At 55.1% G+C, this 18,933-nt stretch overlaps 1 protein-coding gene and 1 long non-coding RNA gene across 10 annotated transcripts in view; both read right to left on the minus strand.

Moving 5' to 3' along the window:
• Nucleotides 1–18,933, minus strand: part of HSPG2 (heparan sulfate proteoglycan 2) — a 98,039-nt gene that overhangs the window by 24,588 nt on the left and 54,518 nt on the right. For 6 of the 8 annotated variants that reach the window (XR_004325398.1, XM_032495396.1, XM_032495395.1 and 3 more), the window contains 23 exons: nucleotides 18,612–18,661; nucleotides 18,200–18,294; nucleotides 17,741–17,881; nucleotides 17,156–17,347; nucleotides 11,870–11,962; nucleotides 11,460–11,540; nucleotides 11,009–11,239; nucleotides 9,227–9,340; nucleotides 7,918–8,045; nucleotides 7,692–7,778; nucleotides 6,607–6,665; nucleotides 6,266–6,433; nucleotides 6,073–6,183; nucleotides 3,949–4,049; nucleotides 3,665–3,845; nucleotides 2,771–2,896; nucleotides 2,473–2,625; nucleotides 2,251–2,393; nucleotides 1,796–1,931; nucleotides 1,559–1,713; nucleotides 1,243–1,393; nucleotides 363–514; nucleotides 130–277 (listed from right to left, as the gene is read on the minus strand). Coding sequence is in view for 7 of the 8 variants with exons in the window: in XM_032495396.1 (XP_032351287.1) it covers nucleotides 130–277; nucleotides 363–514; nucleotides 1,243–1,393; nucleotides 1,559–1,713; nucleotides 1,796–1,931; nucleotides 2,251–2,393; nucleotides 2,473–2,625; nucleotides 2,771–2,896; nucleotides 3,665–3,845; nucleotides 3,949–4,049; nucleotides 6,073–6,183; nucleotides 6,266–6,433; nucleotides 6,607–6,665; nucleotides 7,692–7,778; nucleotides 7,918–8,045; nucleotides 9,227–9,340; nucleotides 11,009–11,239; nucleotides 11,460–11,540; nucleotides 11,870–11,962; nucleotides 17,156–17,347; nucleotides 17,741–17,881; nucleotides 18,200–18,294; nucleotides 18,612–18,661 (2,996 nt within the window). In the remaining variant the exon portion in view is untranslated. The remainder of the gene's footprint in view (nucleotides 1–129; nucleotides 278–362; nucleotides 515–1,242; nucleotides 1,394–1,558; nucleotides 1,714–1,795; nucleotides 1,932–2,250; nucleotides 2,394–2,472; nucleotides 2,626–2,770; nucleotides 2,897–3,664; nucleotides 3,846–3,948; nucleotides 4,050–6,072; nucleotides 6,184–6,265; nucleotides 6,434–6,606; nucleotides 6,666–7,691; nucleotides 7,779–7,917; nucleotides 8,046–9,226; nucleotides 9,341–11,008; nucleotides 11,240–11,459; nucleotides 11,541–11,869; nucleotides 11,963–17,155; nucleotides 17,348–17,740; nucleotides 17,882–18,199; nucleotides 18,295–18,611; nucleotides 18,662–18,933) is intronic. The other 2 variants (XM_032495397.1, XM_032495393.1) reach the window with 1 other exon arrangement.
• On the minus strand, nucleotides 11,982–17,126 carry LOC116668284. Of its 2 annotated transcripts, XR_004325401.1 has the most exons (4): nucleotides 15,999–17,126; nucleotides 15,367–15,468; nucleotides 14,589–14,804; nucleotides 14,076–14,099 (listed from the first exon to the last, which is right to left on the minus strand). It is a non-coding gene; the product is annotated as an uncharacterized LOC116668284 (long non-coding RNA). The 2 variants fall into 2 exon arrangements; XR_004325400.1 differs by having other exon boundaries at nucleotides 11,982–14,804.

An 18,933-nucleotide genomic window follows, 5' to 3' on the forward strand; every position in this document is an offset into this window, starting at 1 on the left:
CCTATGGTCAGCCCCAACATAAGCTTCCTGCTACCCTCTTTCCTGTCAGCAACGGGAGTCACTAGGACCTCAGCACCTGGGAAGGCTCTCATCCTCCTCCAGCTTGCCCCGTCATGCGCAGTGACTCACCAGGGATGGAGCCAGTGCTGGAGTCGGAGGCCTCGATGGTGACTAGGACGGAGGTCTCGAGGGGCCCAGAGCCAAGGACTACACGGCACACATACTCGCCTGAGTCGGCTGGGGACACTTGGTGCAGCCGCAGCAGTGAGCCGTGGGTCTGTGTGCAAACAGGGAAGGTTAGGAGGAGGCTGAATGGCTCTATTCACTCCCTCCAGCAGGCTGGCCCTGGGGGGCTGCTGTACCTGGTGCCGGGCGGGGAGGCTGCCCCCACGCCTGTACCACGTGACATGGGCGTGGGCCTGCGCGGGCACTACACAGTTCAGATCCAGCGTCTGCCCTTCGGCCACGTGAGATGAGGAGGACTCGATGCGGACGGGCTGGGTACTGCCCGGAGCTGGGGCACAGAGGAGCTGGTCAGAGGCCTGGGCACCTGAGCCCCAGCCCTGCAGCCCTGGGACAGAGGGACCTGGGATATGACCAGGCCTGAGCTTGGGAGGGCAGATGGGAGGCCTTTCTGGGGCTGGGACCATGCTTTTCTGCCTCGGCACGGCCAGCCAGACTCCTCCCTCCCTCCTCAACCTCCAACTTGGAGTTCGAGGCCCATTTGCCCTCCCATGACTCCATGATCTGTGACAAACTGCTCTGGCTTACAGGGAATCAGAGTCCTTAGTGCCCAGGCTGTGACAAAGGACGCAGACAAGAATGCCACAGCTCTCTTCTTCGGAGTGCCTGACAGGTACTCACACCACATGGTGGTGGTATTGTCCCCATTTCAGGCATGAGGAAACTGAGGCCCGTAAAATAACCCGTTCAAGGTTGATGAGGGATAGAGCCAGGATTTGAACCCAGGTCAGCCTGACTCCCAACTCAATATTCAACCCTGACTCTGCTGCTTTCTGCCAAAGTGAAAACAGTACCCTTACCATGGGGTCCCAGGTCAGCCAGGTCAACCTCACCCCTACCCTCAGTTTCCTCATCTCCCCTCACAGGGAATGCAGGGTCAAAGCCTGCCTAGGGCGCCTCCTCCTGACCTGGTGTCACCAAAGAGACCACAGGCACCATCCTTGGAAACAGAGCGAGGCTCGAGGGCTCAGCCTCCACCCAGCCCCACCGGCTCCTCACCTGGGGTATAGCTGGGTCCTGAATGGGTGCTGTGGAGGACAGAGACGATGATGGAGGCCTCCTTGGGGCCTGACTCATTCTCCACTCGGCACACGTATTCTCCAGAATCAGCTGGTGAAACGTGGGGCAGCCGCAGCCGGGAGCCGTGCACCTGGGCCAGGTAAGGACAGAGCTTATGTGAGGACGGGCAGGGAGCTGCCCCATGTTGGAAGCTGGAGCAGGAGGGAAATAAGGGTGGGCCGTGCTTGTGCAGAGTGCAGGGCTGTGTGAAGGACCACCCCCAGGCCCCCTGCCACGGGCTCAGGGACCCTCATACCTGGGCATGAGGAGGCAGGCTGCCCCCTCGTTTGTACCACGTGACCTGGGTGTGGGCCAGCCCTGTCACCACGCAGTTGAGGTCCAGTGTCTGCCCTTCGGTCACAGAAGGTGCTGAGGACTCAATCCTGACTGGCGGGGAGCTGGCACCTGAGGCTGGGGCCAGAGAGGGAGTGAGCAGGCCTCAGGGCAGCCCTGGCTTGCCCTCCCATTCCTCCAGCCCCTAGAGGTCCCGCACCTGGAAGGACGACCACTTGGATCCGGGCCTGTGCGGTGCCTGCGGGGCTGGTGGCCACGCAGAGGTAGAAGCCAGCGTCGGCGGGTGTGATGGCTGGGATGAGCAGTGTGGCGATGTCTGTGCGCTCAGACCGGGCCTGCCACACAGTGAGAAAGGTCAGCTGCCAGAGGGGCCGAGGAAGCCTGGCAAGGGCTAGCCAGAGAGGGCAGGCAGAGAGGGCATAAAGAGTAGGGGTGAGCTCAGGGCTAATATTAGGGCCCAGTTGGGCACCAAGGAGCGTGGAGCCAGGCAGCAAAGTAAGAGGCCAACAGCTGCCACTTGCAGGATGCACAGAGCAGGATGTCTGAGAGGCCACCCCCTTGGAGGTGAAAGGAACCAGAAGAGATGGGCAGGGCAGGTGGCAAGTGTTGGGACCCTGCTGATCCTGTGCGCCTGGCCCGGAAGGATATCCTCACCTGTGGGGGGAGGCTGCCTCCTTCCTTCCTCCAGGTGATGGTGGCACTGGGCACACCTGCAGCCCTGCAGTACAGCCTAACAGTGCGGCCTTCATGTACCTGGGTCCTCTCTGGACTCACTTGGACCCGAGGTCCGCTGCCCCCTGCAGACAGAGCCCTGTGAGAACTTCTCTCTGGGCTGCCATGCGCCCCCAACCCTCACCCGCAGCCCTTGCCTCTCACCGTGCACGTGGAGCACCGCCCTGGCCACGTGCTGCCCGGAGCTGCTGACGGCGCGGCACAGGTACTGGGCTTGATCCGCGGGCTCAACGGCTGGCAGGCGCAGGATACCACCGTGGATTTGTGCCTTCTGAGGGAGCTGGCCACCAGGGCCCCCTGACGTGGAGAAGTGGGGTCAGCACCCATGGGACTGGCATTGCTGGGCCCCCCAGACGTTGTAGTCCACAGCCTAGAGTCCTGTCCCTAGCCCCCCAAATCCAGGAGAGCCAGGCCCTGACTGCCATTCCCCCCATGGCCTCACCTGTCCATTCGAGGGTGGGCGTGGGGTTCCCCGTGGCACTGCAGCGGAACTCAGCCACCTGCCCAGGCTGCACTGTGAGCTGTGGCGGGTGGATGGAGGCCATGGGGGCAGATGGTGTGCCTGAGGCTGACAAGGCAGGAGAAAGAAGATGTGGTCAGGGTGGGGAGTAACCCACAGCAACAGCCTCCTTGCTGCTCTTTGCTTCCACCCTAGTCCCTCGTGGCCGTTTGTCCACAGAGCAGCCGGAGGGAGTTTTTAAAATATCAGTGGGCTCTTGTTACTTTACCACTTAAGATCTGTCTGTGGCTTTTAGAACAAAATCCGAATTCCCTGCTGTGATTGGTCCATACTGCACACACTCACCTCTGCCTACCTCTTCAACTTCCTCACCTACCCTCCCTTTCATGGCTTCAGCCATGCTGGCCTTGCTGTTCTTCAAACACATCCACATGCTCCTGCTTCAGGGCCTTTGTAGCTGCTACTTCCTCTGCCAGCTCTTTACTACCTCTTTTCTTCAGGTCTCAACTGAGATGTCACCTCCTCAGAGAGATCCTCCCAGACCACCTCGTGTAGAAGAGCTCACCCATCTCCCAACTCATTTCTCGCTATCCTATCACTCTGTTTACTCCTGTCCCTGGTCTGGTCACCTGTGTAATTATGTTATTTGTTCATCCGTTCCCATGCTTATTGTCTCCCTACTAGAACATGGAAAACAGGAGGGCAGAGCTCCTGTTTCTCTTTCTCTCCCCACCCACCGTTTCTTCAGAGTCTAGGCCGGAACCTGGCATATCATAGTTCAGAAACTGTCAGTTGAACGAAGAAATGGTCACTGGTCCTGGTGGGTATGGAGGAAGGCCAGGGCTGGTGGGACAGGCATGGACATGAACAGCGTACCTTGCACATGCAGCGTGGCAGTGCCCTGGTCCATGGCGAACATGTTGGAGCCGGTGCACACGTAGGTGCCTGCATCACTTGGCTGTACATTGCGAATGGTCAGGATTCCATTGAAATCCATGGCTCGGGCTGGAAGTTTCCCATTATGCAGGCGGGTCCACACGAGGGTGTAAGCTGGAGACTGCAGGCGGGGCAAAGGGGAATGGGGTGAGGGTCAGGGTCAGGGTGGGGCTTGGAGACCCCAGAAGACAGATCCTCACCAAGCCACTCCCTGCCCTGCCCACCTTGCTCTTGGCAGTGCAGATGAAGGTGACGTCGGCTCCAGGGCGCACGCTCTGGCTCCGCTGCTCCTCCACTGTCACCGTGATGGGCTTGCTTGGAGCCTCTGCAGGGAAGAGAGGTCCCTCAGTGAGCTGGGTGCTGGCCAGGCCCCTGTTTGTGGCCACTCTCTCTCCATCACCCCATCCAGATGTCGCTTCCTTCCCAGCCTGGCTAAGATTTCATCCACTTCCTGGCGCCTCCCTTGCTCATCCTGGCTGAAACCCATCGTCCACTTTCTTCCTGCTGGCACTGAGCACCCAGCAGGCTGTGATCAGAGAACACCATGCCATCATCCACTTGGCTCCAGTTCATGATCACAGACCACAAATGAGCTTTTAACACTTCGCACTTCACTCCAACTGGGCTTCTCTGTCTGGTTTGAGTTTCTATCCTCCCAAACAACCATTTCACACTTCCTCCCAAATTCTCCACCCTCCCGAGCTCCATTTCCAACTTTCATGGCTAACAGTTTCAACTCACACATCTTGACAAAATCGAAACTATTAGTGAGGAATTTTCCATGTTCCCAGATCTACCCGCCTCCCTCCTTCCTGGTCCCTGAAGGATGAGCCTCTCCCCTCCTTCAGGGCCCCACCCTCTTCCAGAGTGCTGGAGCCCCTCTCAGGGACTTCCTCCCCCCACTGTGTCCTCTCTTGCTACATCATCCTCTCCCTCTCCCAGGATCAGTCTGCTCCACAGATGTGTTCTAGAAGTTCCCATCTCTGAAAACAACCCCTTGACCCTGTACTCCCCCCAGCCACTGCCCCATTTCTTGGCCTCCCTGCATAGCCAAGACTCTTGAAGGAGTTGTCTACATGTGCTGCCTTCCCATCCATTCTTTGCCTCCCTCCAGTCTGGTTTCTAGCCCTTCTCTCCAACGCAAACTGCTTTGTCAATGCATGACCTCCAAGGGTTATTTCTCTGCCCATATCTGACTTCCCCGGGGCATCCAGTGAGGTCAGCCACACTCTCCGGGAAGCCCTTTTCCCTCTTGACTCCTGACACCCCAACCCCTCCGGCTTCCTCCTGTCTACTGGCTGTGCTGCTCAGCCTCTCTGGCTGCCCTCCCTCCTCCATTTGACATGTTCAAGTTGGAGCTCCTTGGGGCTCTGTCCTGGGCCCTGTCCTTGAGCCACACTCTCCTGGGTAATTTCATCCTGCTCCAACCCTATGCCAAGAGTTCCTCAATTTCTGGCCAGGGCCTCTTTCCTGAGTTCCAGACTACATATCTAAGTGCCCGCCTGATGTACATTGACTTCAATGTTTCCCCAAACATCTCAAACTGTAACCAGTCCAAAACCAAACCTGTGTTTCCCTCGGACCTGTTGGTAGCTGGTGCTGCCGGCGTCCTGCCCATGACCCCTCATCCTGTCACTTTAGAACCCGCCTGCCTGACTTCTGCCAGCCACTGCATTTCTTTGCATGAGGACTTCCTTGGGCCACTGGTGACCATTGTGCTTGCCCATGAGGTGGGACAGATGGAAGGGAATTGACGCTCCTGGAACAGGCCCCAACCAGTGACTGACAGGAGCCGGTGGACACACAGCCCAGCTCCCTTGACCCTGGGGCAGGGTGACTCCAAGGAGTGTGTTTTATTCTGGAGTTTCCCAGATCTGCCTTGGCTGCATTCAGCAATCACTGCTCTAGGTGGTAACATGTTTGATGGCACACTGTTCACTGGATGCCTTCTCTTCCCTGCTTCACTTGAACCTCCCAAATAAACTATGTACACACAAATCCTTGTCTCAGCCTCTGCTCTTAGGGAAGCCCAAATGAAGATGCCCACCTATTGGAGCCTCTCTCATCTCAGTAAATGGTACCCCGTTTGCCCAGATGCTGGAATCCAGACTCCTGGGCATCTTCCTAGACTTTTCTCTCTTCCTCAGTGACCACAATCAAGTCCTGCCGTTTCTGGCTTCTAAAACCAGTCTCAACTCCACCACCTCTTTCCCTCTTTCTGGCTCGTGTCCTTGTTCGGGCAACTACCATCCCTTCTGGTAGATGAATGCACCAGCGGCCTGGGTCTGCGGTTTGCAGCCCAGCCCAGGACAGGCAATCTTGGGGATGGGAGGGGAACAGGAACTCACCAGTGACCAGCAACTCCGCCCTGCTGGTGTTGGCATGATGGAGATTACGACAGGTGCAAATATAGACTCCAGCATCTGAGGGCTGGACGCTGGGGAAGTGGAGCTCGGAGCCTGGTGGCAAGGAGACGGGAGGTCATCAGTACAGATGCCCCCTTCTCCCACCCAGCCCTGCACCTCCCCTCCCACTGCATACCTTGATGTCGCTGCTGGGTGCTGCTGGGCAAGGGCCGCCCATCTTCACGAGACCAGTAGAAGTAGTGGGGTGGGCTCCCACTGACCTGGCACCGCAGGGAGTGGGGACCACCTTGAGGTACTATGCTCCTAGTTGGTTGGACCTGGACCACCAGCGGGGCTTGGTCTGCTGGCGGAGGGACAGGAGAGGCCATTCAGGCAGGAGGCCCCTAGCACGTACACTGTCTCTGATATCTCTGGCATGCCCCACCCTTGGCCCTGCCCTCAGACCCTGTATCTCTCAAACTCCCTGGGCCCCCTGTCTTGCCTATCACCCCAACTCAGGGCCACAGTCCCACTTACCCTGTGGCAGGCACCGGCCCCCTCGCACATTGGGGTTACCCACGTATCCTGGAGCACACCTGTAAGGAGGAACAAGGACTAGCTCTTTCTGACCCCAAGGGGCCCAGTGCCTCATAGTGGACTCGGGGAGCCAGAAGCTCAGCTATCTGCCCAGTGTCGGGTGAGGAGGCTCAGAGCTCTGGAGGGACTTCAGAGACCAAAGAGGCTCCAGCACAGGACCTCTGTGAGCTGAGAAAGGGGAGTGTGAGGAAACGTCAGCAGGTTGGATAATGGAGGTGGTAAGGAAAACATTCATTCAACAAACGTTTATTAAACAACTACTATGCTAGGTGATAGAAACACAACAGTGAACGTGAAGAAGTCCCTGCTCTTATGGAACTCACTTATTGTAAAACCAACGTGGAAACCATGTAAATGAGAGGAGGGGCATGTATGGGGACTGCGAGGGCATGGAGTGGGGGGCAGTGATCTGGCCCTGAGAAGCGGGAGGCTTCCCATAGGATGGGACTGCTGAACTTCTGTATTTCCTTGGAGCAGATTGCACTCTATAGGGATCTACCACTGTTTATAATTACATATTTATATGATCACTCATTGTCTTGTCTCCCATTATAGGTGCCAGACTCTATGAGGGCTGGGACTGAATCTGCTTTTGTTCACCACTTGATTTCCAACACCTTGGTACACTGCATGGCACACAGCAGATGCTCAATAAAAACGTGCTGAATGAGAGAATGAAGTTGTGCCTTGAAGGCTAAGCACAAGTTAGCCAGGAACAGGGTGTCTGAGGGTGAAGACTGTTCCATGTAGAGGGAATAGCATATGCAAAGACCTGAACACAAAGAAGTCAAGAAGCTAAGTCCAACTAGAGTACAGAGTTGGGTGTCAGAAGTGGGATGAGACTGAAGAGTGATAAAGCTACCTAAGGAGCTGGGCTGGTCCCAAGGGCAATGAGGAATCTTGTAAGGGTTCTGGGGAGGGGAAGGACATGATCTTGGTAGGGACCTTTCTGAGTAATACCATCGGGGACTGTCACTTAGGAGTCTAACATATGCCCCCCCCATCCCACTTATTTGCAAACTTACTGCTCACAATACTGGCCAGTGTAGCCAGGTTCGCAGGCTGTGCAGCGGTACCCACTAGCTCCCAGGCTTTCACAGGTGCGGGAGAACCTGGAATAAGAGAGGCAAAAGTCAGGCCATGGATGTCAGCTCCTCACTCTGTTCCTTCCACTTCTGCCCTCAAAGCCAGGGCAGTGCCCTCCACTCCCCAGTGGGAGTTCTTCCTTGGGCCTTGAGCAAGGGCACCCACATGTTCTCTGGGTTGGTCAGTGGGCAGGCACAGGGCTGGCAGTCTTCAGGTGTTCCAGCTGTGGCATCTCCATAGTAGCCAGGTGCACACAGCTCGCAGAACTCCCCAGCGGCGTTGTGCTGGCATTGCTGTGAGGCACAAAAATGTCAGCCACTCATCATTTGGCAAAATTTACCAAAAACTCAACAACTTCGTAATCCCTTGATCTGGAAATTCCATGTTTGGGAGCTTATCTTAAAGAAATAACCGTGGAGGGGCACAAAGATTTCACTACAGGAAGTTCATCCCAGTGTGTTTATAAAAGCAGTATGTTGGAAACAAACCATGAATAAAGAACTAGATAAATTAAAAAGACACCCATCCAACCATCAAAAAAAAAAAAAAATGATACCGATTGCATTTCTTACATTTTTCTACTTAAACACTTGAAGTACCAGAGGAAAGTGAAGGTGTACACCTGGGTTTGTGGGGGCAGAGTTTTGGACATAAGTACTTTATTGTAAAAATGTGTATGAGTTTTATGCTCTCCTCCAAAGAGACCCAGAGATCGTGCTTGTTCTATTTGTTATTTATTTATTTTTTGGGGGCGAAGGAGGTAATTAAGTTTATTTATTGAATTATTATTTTTTTAATGGAGGTACTGGGCACTCTACCACTTGAGCTATACCCTCCGACACTCGTGTTTGTTTTATTAACATAGCATATTCCTCATTCCATATTTAGCTTGTGGTTCTGTTGACCATTCAGTCCTTGACCATATACCCTGGACATACATCACTCTGAAGAGTTCAGGTATAAAAAGGTATTTGAATATTGAAAATGTTCATGAGCTTGTTAAGTGAGAAAGGCTGACCATCAAACATGATGATCCTATGTTGATTTGTAAAATGAAAAGTATATTAATATGTGTAAATATTTGCTCAGAAAAAGAGCAAAAGTCCAATGTTGACAGTCTAATGCTGACGGTAATTACTTCCAGATGGTAGGATTACAGGGAATTTTTACTTTCTTTTTAAGTTATCTCTACAGTCTGATTCTTCTACAGAAAACATGTGTCACTTTGGTGATAAAAAATAGCAGGAACCAAAGATTTCTTTATAAAGAAGGTTGTTATTCCATAGTTCTAAGCACCCCACTGTGCCTGAAACCCCTCAATGACCAGACCTGCTGGTCCAGGTGCTTTGCCCTATAGGCTGTGACCCATGACCTTGCCCCTGGACCTATGCCTAGCTTACCAAGCCCTATCCCACAGCCAGCCCTGATATCCCCACCCAAGCTGACCCCTACCCTGGCCATGCTTGCATCTTACCGAGCAGGATCCAGTCTCTGGGTGGCACAGGTCTGAGTGGCCATTGCATTCACACAGCTCACAGTGGCCAAGGTAGAGTCCACTCCCAGTGCGTGTGTAGCCGGGGGCACAGTCCTGGGGGGTAGAGAGGAGAGCTGGTCTCTGATGTGGTCCCACCCAGAGCCAGCAGACCCAGAATCCCTCTCCTCCTCCACCCCTCCTCCATCATCAAGACTCCCACTGGCCCTTGGAGGGGAGATTCCAGGTCCAGCTCTCCACCCCAGCACCCCCTCTCAGTAGCCCTCCCCCTCCATCTTCACTTTCCCAACACTCCAGAGCTGGGACAGTGTTCGCCCATCCTGCCTGGCATCTCCAGCTACTATGGATATACTGAAATAATAGTTCATCCAAAACGGAGAACCCTTCTCCATCCCTAGGGCTTTGCTCCTGAAAATTCTTCTGGCAGGGTCTTCACTGAAAAACTTAACCCCTAGATGGAAAAAAGAGGGTTCAGGAGACCTGGATTTGGAATAAGTCCTTGAAGACCTTTACGTTTGCTCATAAAGCAAAAGAGGTAGCACTCATACAACCAAGGATGCTTTTTACACACCTTCAGTGAGTAATCACGGGTTCTGAGAACCATGAATTTCTATTTGCTGCCCCTTCTTTCAAATCTCCCCAGGCCCTCCCTCCTCGATCATTTAAAAGGGATGTTTATGAATCTGTTTTGTTTCACTGCAGAAAATGTGCACCAAGGATTCTGCTTTCCCCAGGGGCTCTCCAAAATGTGTTAAATTGATAACTTCAAGGGACATGTAGTTCCTCTATCTGGATTTGAAAGTTCTTGTGGCCACAGCCAAGGTGCACAGATGTAAAGCTGCAGCGATGTGGACTTCCCACTGGGAGTTCCTGAGTGGGAGGCAGGGGTGGGCTGGCTGTTCCCAGGCTTGACCGCCTGCTGCCCACCTGGCATTGAGGCCCTGCTCCCCTCCCCCACCCAAGATTCCCCTTCCCTGGTTCCATATTCACTCATCAAATGTTAACTAGTTGTCTGCTGTGTGCCTGGGGATTCAGTGGAGCAGTCAGCTCGGGCCCCGCCCTCGTGTTCACGGTCTCCAGCTGAACCCTGCAGATGTTCTCGGAGTCCCTCCAACTGGCCCTCTGTTCTACCCCCCATTGCCCTTCCCTCCCAGTAGGACTCCCTGTCTCTCTCCTGCCCCATCCTTCCCATTCACCATGGGCAGAGGAATTTCCTGGGGCCAGTTCCAGTCCCAGCACGCCCTCAGTATCTTAGCACCCTCTCTGGACAGAGCCTTGCTCCAGGCCTGAAGAAGCGCCCTCCCTACTCAGCTTTCCAGGGGTGACCCTTCTGCCTCTCAGGCTATTTCCCCACACGTTCCTCCTTCTGAGATTCTGCTTATTCTGCCCTCCTGCCTAGAATCCTACTCCAGTCCACGTTGTTCACCATTCTGAGGCATCTCTACGCTCTGCTTTGGGCTAGCTTGAGTCTTTCTATTGTCTTCCTGTCTCTGGTAGGAGCTCCGAGAACACAAGCTGGGTCTTGATCTCCAGAGAGCGTAGCTGTGTGCTCTTGGGTAAGTCACTCACCCTTTAGTGCCTCATTAAAAAACAAAATCTGTTTAAAGGAGACTATTATACATTTCTCAGTGCTGTTGGAAAGAACAAATGAGATGTTGCCGAGTACATTAAAGTTACAATGGTAATCGGAGGCCACAGAAATCCCAGTGGGCCTGCTTGCTGATCCAGTAGTGCTGTGCAGGTGTCTAGGCTGGTCATCCTCACCTGGCAGGATGAGCCGACGTAGCCCGGAGGGCAGCGGCATTCCTCCACCTCAAGGGCCCGGGGTCCCTCTGAGGGCCCAGGCTGGGCGACCTCCAGGCTGACTGCGCTGATGCTGGCCGCTAGTGGCATCGAGGAGAATGTGGCCCGGACCAGGAGCTCATCCAGGTCGGCCAGCGCCATCAGGAGGTGCTCACGCGTGGCTGGCTGCCCGTCAGGACGGCGCCAGAATTCCTAGGTGGGGGCACACAGCACATGAGGGTGAGGGGCCTTGGGCTTTGTGTGCTGCTCCTGCAGTGCCCCCACCCCCAGTTCCAGCTTTCCAGGTGCTGGCTGAGGACAGTGAGCTGAGGATGGGGGAGTGAGAGGCAGGGGTAGCTGGTGGCAAAGCCAGGCTCCAAAGCGGGGTGGAGGGTGGGGAGGGTCAGACATGGTATGGCCAAGCGCATCTCACCTCTTGGAAAATGATCTCATAGCTCTTCCTCTCCGGGCCCTGCAGTGCTGGCTGAGAGGCCACCAGCATGATGTTGTTGCCCTGGAGAGACACCAGTGAGATTGGGAGGGGAACTGAGAGGCTCCCAGGGACAGTGGGATCCTCCAACAATCCCAGCATCGCCTAACACCAGCCTCCCACATCTCCAATCTCCCAAACTCATGTGCCCAAAGGTATCAGGTACACGCACACTGCCCCCATCTTCCAGTAGCTGGTCCTCTGCTTGGGTGGCATCCAAACAGATGGTGGGTGGAGACATGAGGCTAACCAGTGGGTGGGTGCCTGGCCAGCTGAGTGCTGGACTGAAGGGTGCCCCCTGGCCTCCACACTCCCTCTCCTTCTGCCTGCTGGCATGGAATCCACATGCTCACCGTGATCTGGATGTCAGGGTCAGAGAGCGGGCTGCCCTGGGCCCCCGCCGTGTAGGAGAGAGTGTAGCGCAGCTTCCCACCATAGGCCGCCACCTGCAAGAGGCAAGCCCTGCGTTCACAACCTGACTCTGCCCTCTTCTGGGATGTGTGGGACCACACAGGTGAGGGGGCGGAGCCTCTCCAGGCCCTTTTGCACCCGTGCTGTCCCCCACCCCCCACTCAACCAGAGGCCAGAGGTTGCCCAAGTGAGAGGATATCTCTCAGTTCCTTCAGTCTCAGACCTGGTGGCAGTGAGCCTGAGAAGCCTCTTTTCTGTTATATGCAGTTCCCCATGTCCCATCATCTGACAATTCCAGCAAACAAACTCCAAGTCCCTTCCGTTAAAGGAATTTCCCATAAAGCAGAATGAGGTAATGACAGTGACCACCAGGGGAGGTTGTAGAAGGTTCAAAAGTTCTCAGCCATTGTTGGGGTGGGGTGGAGGGTCCTGAAGGTAGCCACTTAGAGCTTTTGCCTCCTGGGTAGATGGGGTTTTTGTTTGTTTGTTCAGAATCCATTTCTCCCGTTTTTGTGAACTGCAGTCCTGGTTTCCTTTAAAGGGAACTGTTCTACAGGGAGGCCATGTGGTTTGAGGGGCCCGCCTTCTCCTCTGCACTGGACACATGAGCCAGGTCTGGCTCATCTGCATATTCCACCACTCCCTGTCTCTGCTCCATCAGGGATGAACATGTGAACCTGGCACTTCTGCTCTTTCCACTGGCACAGAGAAACCTCCTTTACTAGTCAGATCAGAAGTTGGAGAATGGCTCCAACTGAGATAAAGTCCTAATGAGCTCCTGGATCCAGCCATGCCTGATACCAGATATCCTTGGGCTTTGTAGTTACACGAGCCAAAAGATTCTTTGTTGCGGACAAGCCAGCTGGACCTGGGTTTTCTACTGCTTACAACTGGAAGAGTCCTTATACTTGCTGCTGGGCGCCTGCATGTGGGCAGTAAGGCCCCAGCTCTGCCCACAGGATTTTCCTTTCTCTCCTCTGCCAACAGGGCAGATGTTCAGATCAATACCACACTGTGGCAGGCCTAGTCCATTTGTTCATTTGTGTTCTTTCGGTTGATAAGCATTTATTAAACATCTACTGACTGCATGCCAGGCCCCAGGCTACACAAGCTCTGAGAATGTTCTCTGTAAGCTCAGGGCGAGGTAAGGAATTCAGGGGCACAACCAGATAACCATGAAACAGCTGGTTTCCCGTTTGCTTTGGATGCCCAAGTTCATTGCCATGTCTAGGACCAAGCTGCAGGCGTGTGCAGCAGGGTGGCTAAGGGAGCAGATTCTGCAGTCTAAGAGCAGAGTTCAAGTCCAGCTCTACTGGCTAGATAGCCTTGGACAAGTCACTTCATTTCTCTGAGCTCAACTTTCCTCATATGGAAATGGGAATACAAACAATATCCACCTTGAAAGGCAGGATGAGGATTAAGTAATACAGGCCATGTAAAATCCTGCACTCAGCACAGGGCCAGCCGAACACACAGCCTCAATGCTTGCTAACTCCTCACTGCACCCATCTCTACCCTTCGCTCCAGCAGATCTTCCCGATCTTCATTTCCCCCTGGACCAGGCTGTCTTGTCTGCTTCTCTGAATGTTATTTTACTGTATACTGTGTGTGTTCTTAAGAGGCAGGCAGTCACTTTTGGAACAACACTAACAATAATGCAGTGCTAATAATAATAATGACGATGTGGAGGCTGATGCCGTTGATGGCAGGAAGGATAATCAGACTAACAGGAGCTCTGGGAGGCCAGGATCTTGCTCCGCCTACACACAATACAGCACACAGTTAAGTACCAATTTATGCTTCTTGAATGAATGAATACAGTGCCCAGAGCTAGGTCAGTGATCTGGATACAGGGGACAAGGAGCCCAAAGAAGGGTGTTTTACCTCCCAGGAGAGAGCCCCTCTGCCAGGGCTTGTGGCCTGCTGAAGGGTAAGAGTGGAGCTGGGTTCAATCATAGCCCAACTTTGACCTGGATGTGGGCGCCCTCTCTGAGCCTTGGTCCACGCATCTGTGTCCTTTGACAAAGTGCCTCCTGATATTTTAGGATTCTATGGAACCCCTGTTACCTTCCCCCAAATCCTTGTTACCTTGTTCCCCAGGAAGGCTTTGGGCAGCTGCCAATAATAGAGTCTTTCAGGAAGCAGAGAGAAGCCTTCGTAGGACAGAGAGAACTAGGACAGAAGGACAGGCGGTGAAAGGGAGGGGACAGGTCGAGGGGGCAGAGATGGTCCTAATGGGGCGAGCACAGACCCTGGAGAGAGACCCAGGAGGGCGGAGGGAGTGAAGCCCCACCCCCACTCTCATAGCTTAGGTCCTGGCCCTGCTCTTTGGACAACCTGCTCCCCTGTCTGGACCTGGACACCCCAACGGCTCTCGCTGGCCAGCTTAGGTGGGTGTCTCCTCACATCTGGTGCTGTGCTTCTTGTGGAACATAAGATGATTTACGGGACACACCAGAGAACATTTTGAAATTTAGTGGCTATTTTAATGTGTATTTAAAAATGTATAACTAACATAATTGCATTGGTATGTGATTGAGTTAAAGAAACAGAGTAAATAATAGTGCAGCAATGACAGAATTTGTGAAGTTGATTCAGAATTAGCTGAAGTCTAGAAAACATGGTGGGTGGGGGTCCCTTGGTGGGTGCCTTGGCACATACCTGAGAGCCTGCTGAGGAAGAGAGGGAAGTGGAGGAGGAGAAGGAGGAAGAGATGGAGGAAGAGGAGGAGGAGGGAGAAGAGGGCGGAGCTTCTTGCAGAGCAGCTGCAGGCTGGGGATAGGGAGAGAGTCTCTGGGGAGGGGGATGGGGGTGGGCAGCAAAACTGGAAAGGAGCTGCCAGATCTCAGCATCCATCCGCCTCTGGGCCTCATCCACCTAGGGGACCAGGAGAGGGAGAAGGAAAGGAGCAGAGGGACATAAAGGACACCATGAGGCTTTTCCTACCCACCAGGCCATGCTGGGCCCAGCCAGCCATCCACTTCAGTGCTATCTGTTCACAAGTACTGATGTCTGATGCTCGGCCCTTGTACTCCCTGCCCTCCTGCTCCTCATAAGCCTGGTAGAACTATCCTGGAATGGGCCTGGACTATGAGGGAAAGGCCATACAGTGGGTGCCTGGGCAAGAGAGGGGCAGACACCCAGCCCAGCTCAGGAAAGAGGGGCTGGAGGCAGCCCCAGGGGCATTTGTGGTGGAGGAGACCAATCCTTGGACCTCACGGTCCATGAGTATCTACGGGACCAGCCCAAGCCATTCACAGCTCTGGAACGTCTCCTAAGGACAACAATGGGGTGGTCTGGGCATCAGCCTGGGGCCTGGCCTGGCAGGGGAGAAAATGACCCAGGATGACCTGGGTCTCAGCTCCAAGCTCCTACTTGGACAATGCTCTCTGGTTTCCTCCCCTAGACACCGCCTGTCCCTGGTCAGGCTTTGAGTTACCTGTGACGGCTGCTGTGCCCAGCCCTTGCCCCGTGGGGGCCCCGGGATCCTCCCCGCTGTCACAGCTGTCCGCAACTGCTCCTCTGAGAGGGACGTGCGGTTCTGACGGGTAGAGGGCACAGGCCAGCTCAGAACCTCTGAGCCCCAGAGCTAGAGCCCTGGTGAGTGTTCTCTCCCCATGGATATGGTGGCCAGAAAGGCCCACACTGACTGGGGAAAAAGATGCATGCTCCCCTCCCCAGGCTGGCATGCTGGGGTTAACTCCGGGCCGCTTGAGGGCCATACACACACAGGTGGTTAATGGAGGCTGCTTGAGAGGCAGTGCTAGGGTAACCTGGTGGGCCAGGTATAGTCACGTGGTTTAGCATCATGTTAGTTTCCCTGTCACCTCTCTGGCCACAGACAACTGGCACCAGGACCAGACCACACAGCAGATGAGGCACACACCCCTCCTGGCAAATTCCTGCCATCCCAGGGCTTGGGCAAAGCAGTGCCCTGACCATGGGCCATCGGGCCCAACCTGGGTCCATGAGGACCCACACTGCCGTGGGTACTGGGCACCTCCCCATGCGGGGCTGAGGGCATCCAAGAATACAGCATGCCAGGTCACATCACTCAGATCACAGGCCTACCTGGTGAGCCAGCCGTAGCCGTGCAAAATATGCCTCCCTCTGTGGGGCCCAGGGAAGTACCAGAACAGGGAGTCAGAGAGAGAGAGAAGGGTCTGAGAGCTGCGGGGCAGCACAGTAAGCAGGCAGACACGGTGGCCAGGAGAGGAGGAACCGAGAAGGGAGAAGGGACTAGAAGGCAGCCTGCTCTGCAAGGAGGCTAGGATACGTGGGTCTGAAAAAAGGAACAGGGAGAGGGCAGGCTCGGAAGTCCTCCTCCTCTGTCCCTGACCTGGGACCCTGGGCCGGGGGACACATCTGCTTGAACACTGGCCTTGGCCAGCAAGGGATTCGTGAACCAAGATCCACTTCCTCTGGGTGCCACCAGGTGGCCTTGACTGCCCAAGGAACACATTTGGGCAGGCCGCCCAGAGTCTGCCCCAAGACCCTGAGCCCCACAACGCCATCATCACCACGGCCCCATTGCCTCTCCACTAGACCACGACTTGGCAGGAGCAAAAACACGTTCATCTCTGACCAGTGTCGTATTTAAGGGCAGCCTCTGACCTGGTTTGAATCCCAGCATTGCCACCTTCAGGCTGTGCGAGCTCAGGCAAGTTACCTAATCTCTCTCACCTAGCGGTACAGTTGTGACTTACAACATGTAAGAGTGCTTGGAAGAGCACCTAGCACAGAGTAAGAGCTCACTGAGTATGACCTGTAATAAGAATGACTATTTGTCCAACCCCAGGCACAGGGCAGACAGCAAAGAGGAGTGAATTCTGAGTGAGCAAGTGAGTGACACTGAAACTGTCTCATTTGTCCTTGTGTTTCGAGGGCCTCACCCTGGACCTGTTTGTTGACTAACTGCATGAAAGCTAATAATCGTTACCAGGTGAGCACTTACTATGTACCAGGCACCTATGTACCACCAAGCTGCCCTAGAGCTAAGGCTTATCAAAAGGCAGCCAGCTGGGAAGTGGCAGAGCTCAGTTTAGACCGAGGTCAATCTGACCCCAGAGTCTGCACACTCAACCATGACGTAGCTGACGCCTGCCTGCCAGCCTAGATCGCTCTAAGGTCAACTCGTGTCTGAGTCCCCGCTGGCCCCCGGGCACAGCAGGGGCTTGGCTCAGAGCTGCCATCAGGGAGGGCCTGGCAGGCCCTGCTGCGCGTCACACCTTGTCTCCCTGGTATGTTTCCGGCAGCTGCCAGTAGAAGGACTCATGGCCAAGTTGGGCAAAGTTGCCAAAAGAAAGCTGGGCGCCCTCGGGCACAGGTTCCACAGTGAAGCCTCCTGTCAGGCGGCTGTTACGCTGCGGGTTCACCAGGGCGAAGCCTTGGAAGTCCCCGGGGGCAAAGCGCGTGGAGATCTGGCAGGGGAAGGAGCATGGGTGTTAGCCTGGGCACTGGGGCAGGTACCCTGGTGGGGGAGGGGCACGGGAGAGCATTAAGGTGGGCAATGGGGGGTTGGTGAGATCAGGGCTGGGATAGAAATAATGAGGAAACAGAGAGGATACTGGGGGAAAGGAGTGGGGTTGGGGTCAATACTGATGTAAGCAATAATGGTGCATAGGGAGGGCATTAGGATAGGGGGCGAGGGTTGCTGGGATCTGTGCTTACATGAGCAGTATCGGAGGCATCGGGATGGGCATCCCTATAGGCAATGGGGGACACCACTGGGCCAGGCTTCTCACCTGCCCCAGTGATGACCCAGGAGAGGCAGGCGGCAGGCCCCAGTGCTGGGACAGTGAACAGGCTCTTACCAGGTGGCGAGTGTAGGAGGAGCTGGAGCACTGCTGGGTGATGCCCATGCAGAAGCAGGGCAGGCAGCCGTCCGGGTTGCTAGCGCTCAGGTGGAAGTGGTGGGGCCGGCAACTGTCGCAGGTGAGGCCTTCCACCTGGGCCTGGGAGGAAGGATGGACAGGTGGGTGCAGGGGGTTGGGACAGGTCACCTGCACCTCTAGTAGCCTTTGAGGCCAACCTTCTCAGACACTTCCAGCAGTTGTGGGGAGCCCCTGCTGCCCCCATGTCTAGGCTGCGGCTCCCATCGGATGCTGCCTGATTTCTCAGCAGGCCCCGAGCAGTGGGGCAGAGGTGGGTTTCGTGAGAAGGAAGGGTCACAGGGGCACAGGGACAGCGCCGAGGGTATGATGAGAGGGAAGGCCTGGCCACGGCCGTGGCTGTGGTTCAGGGCTTTGCGGAGGGCAGGGGTTTGGACTAACCTTGCACTGGCACTGTCCAGCGGCATCACACTGGTTGCTGACACTGCCCTGAGGGTCACAGCCACAGTCAGCCGGCTCTGGCAGTTGGCCGTCTCCTGAGGTGGAGGGAATCCACAGCTGGAGCCCCAAACCTGCCCCTGAGCACCTTCACTTCCACTACCCTTTGGGCATCTAACTCACCACCTGAGAGAGGGAGTGTTTGTGTCTGAACACCTACCATGAGTAGGCATTATACACATTCACAGCAGCCCTCTGGGGTGGGTGGGCCTTTTACTACTCCCATTTTATGGATAAAGAAGCTGAGGTTCAGAAAGGTAAAGTCACTTGTCCCAGGTTGAAGGAGAACACAGGCTCGGTCCCAGCTCCACCCCTGAGGTGGCCTGATCCCAAAGGCCTCCCCAATCTTACTCACTTCGACAAGGCTGGCCCTGGCTGGGGTTGCCATAGTAACCTGGAGCACACCTGCAGAGAGAGAAGGCATTGCATGAATGGAGGGCAGAACCACAGAATCCTGGACTGCGCTGGGGCCCCGTATTGGACTCAGTGACCTCAGAGTGCTGGAACCAATCAGCCTCACTCACCTATTTCACAGACAGGAAAATAGATGGGAGAAGAAGGGCAGGGGCATGCCTTAGGTCACAGAGCCAGTGTGCTGGCACAACCTATTTCAGCAAGAAAGAGGGGTTTCCTGGGAAGACTCTGGCCTGGCTGGGGCAGGGGGTGCAGAGGCTGGA

The sequence above is a fragment of the Camelus ferus genome, chromosome 13, assembly GCF_009834535.1.
Source record: "Camelus ferus isolate YT-003-E chromosome 13, BCGSAC_Cfer_1.0, whole genome shotgun sequence".
Lineage (NCBI taxonomy): Eukaryota > Metazoa > Chordata > Mammalia > Artiodactyla > Camelidae > Camelus > Camelus ferus.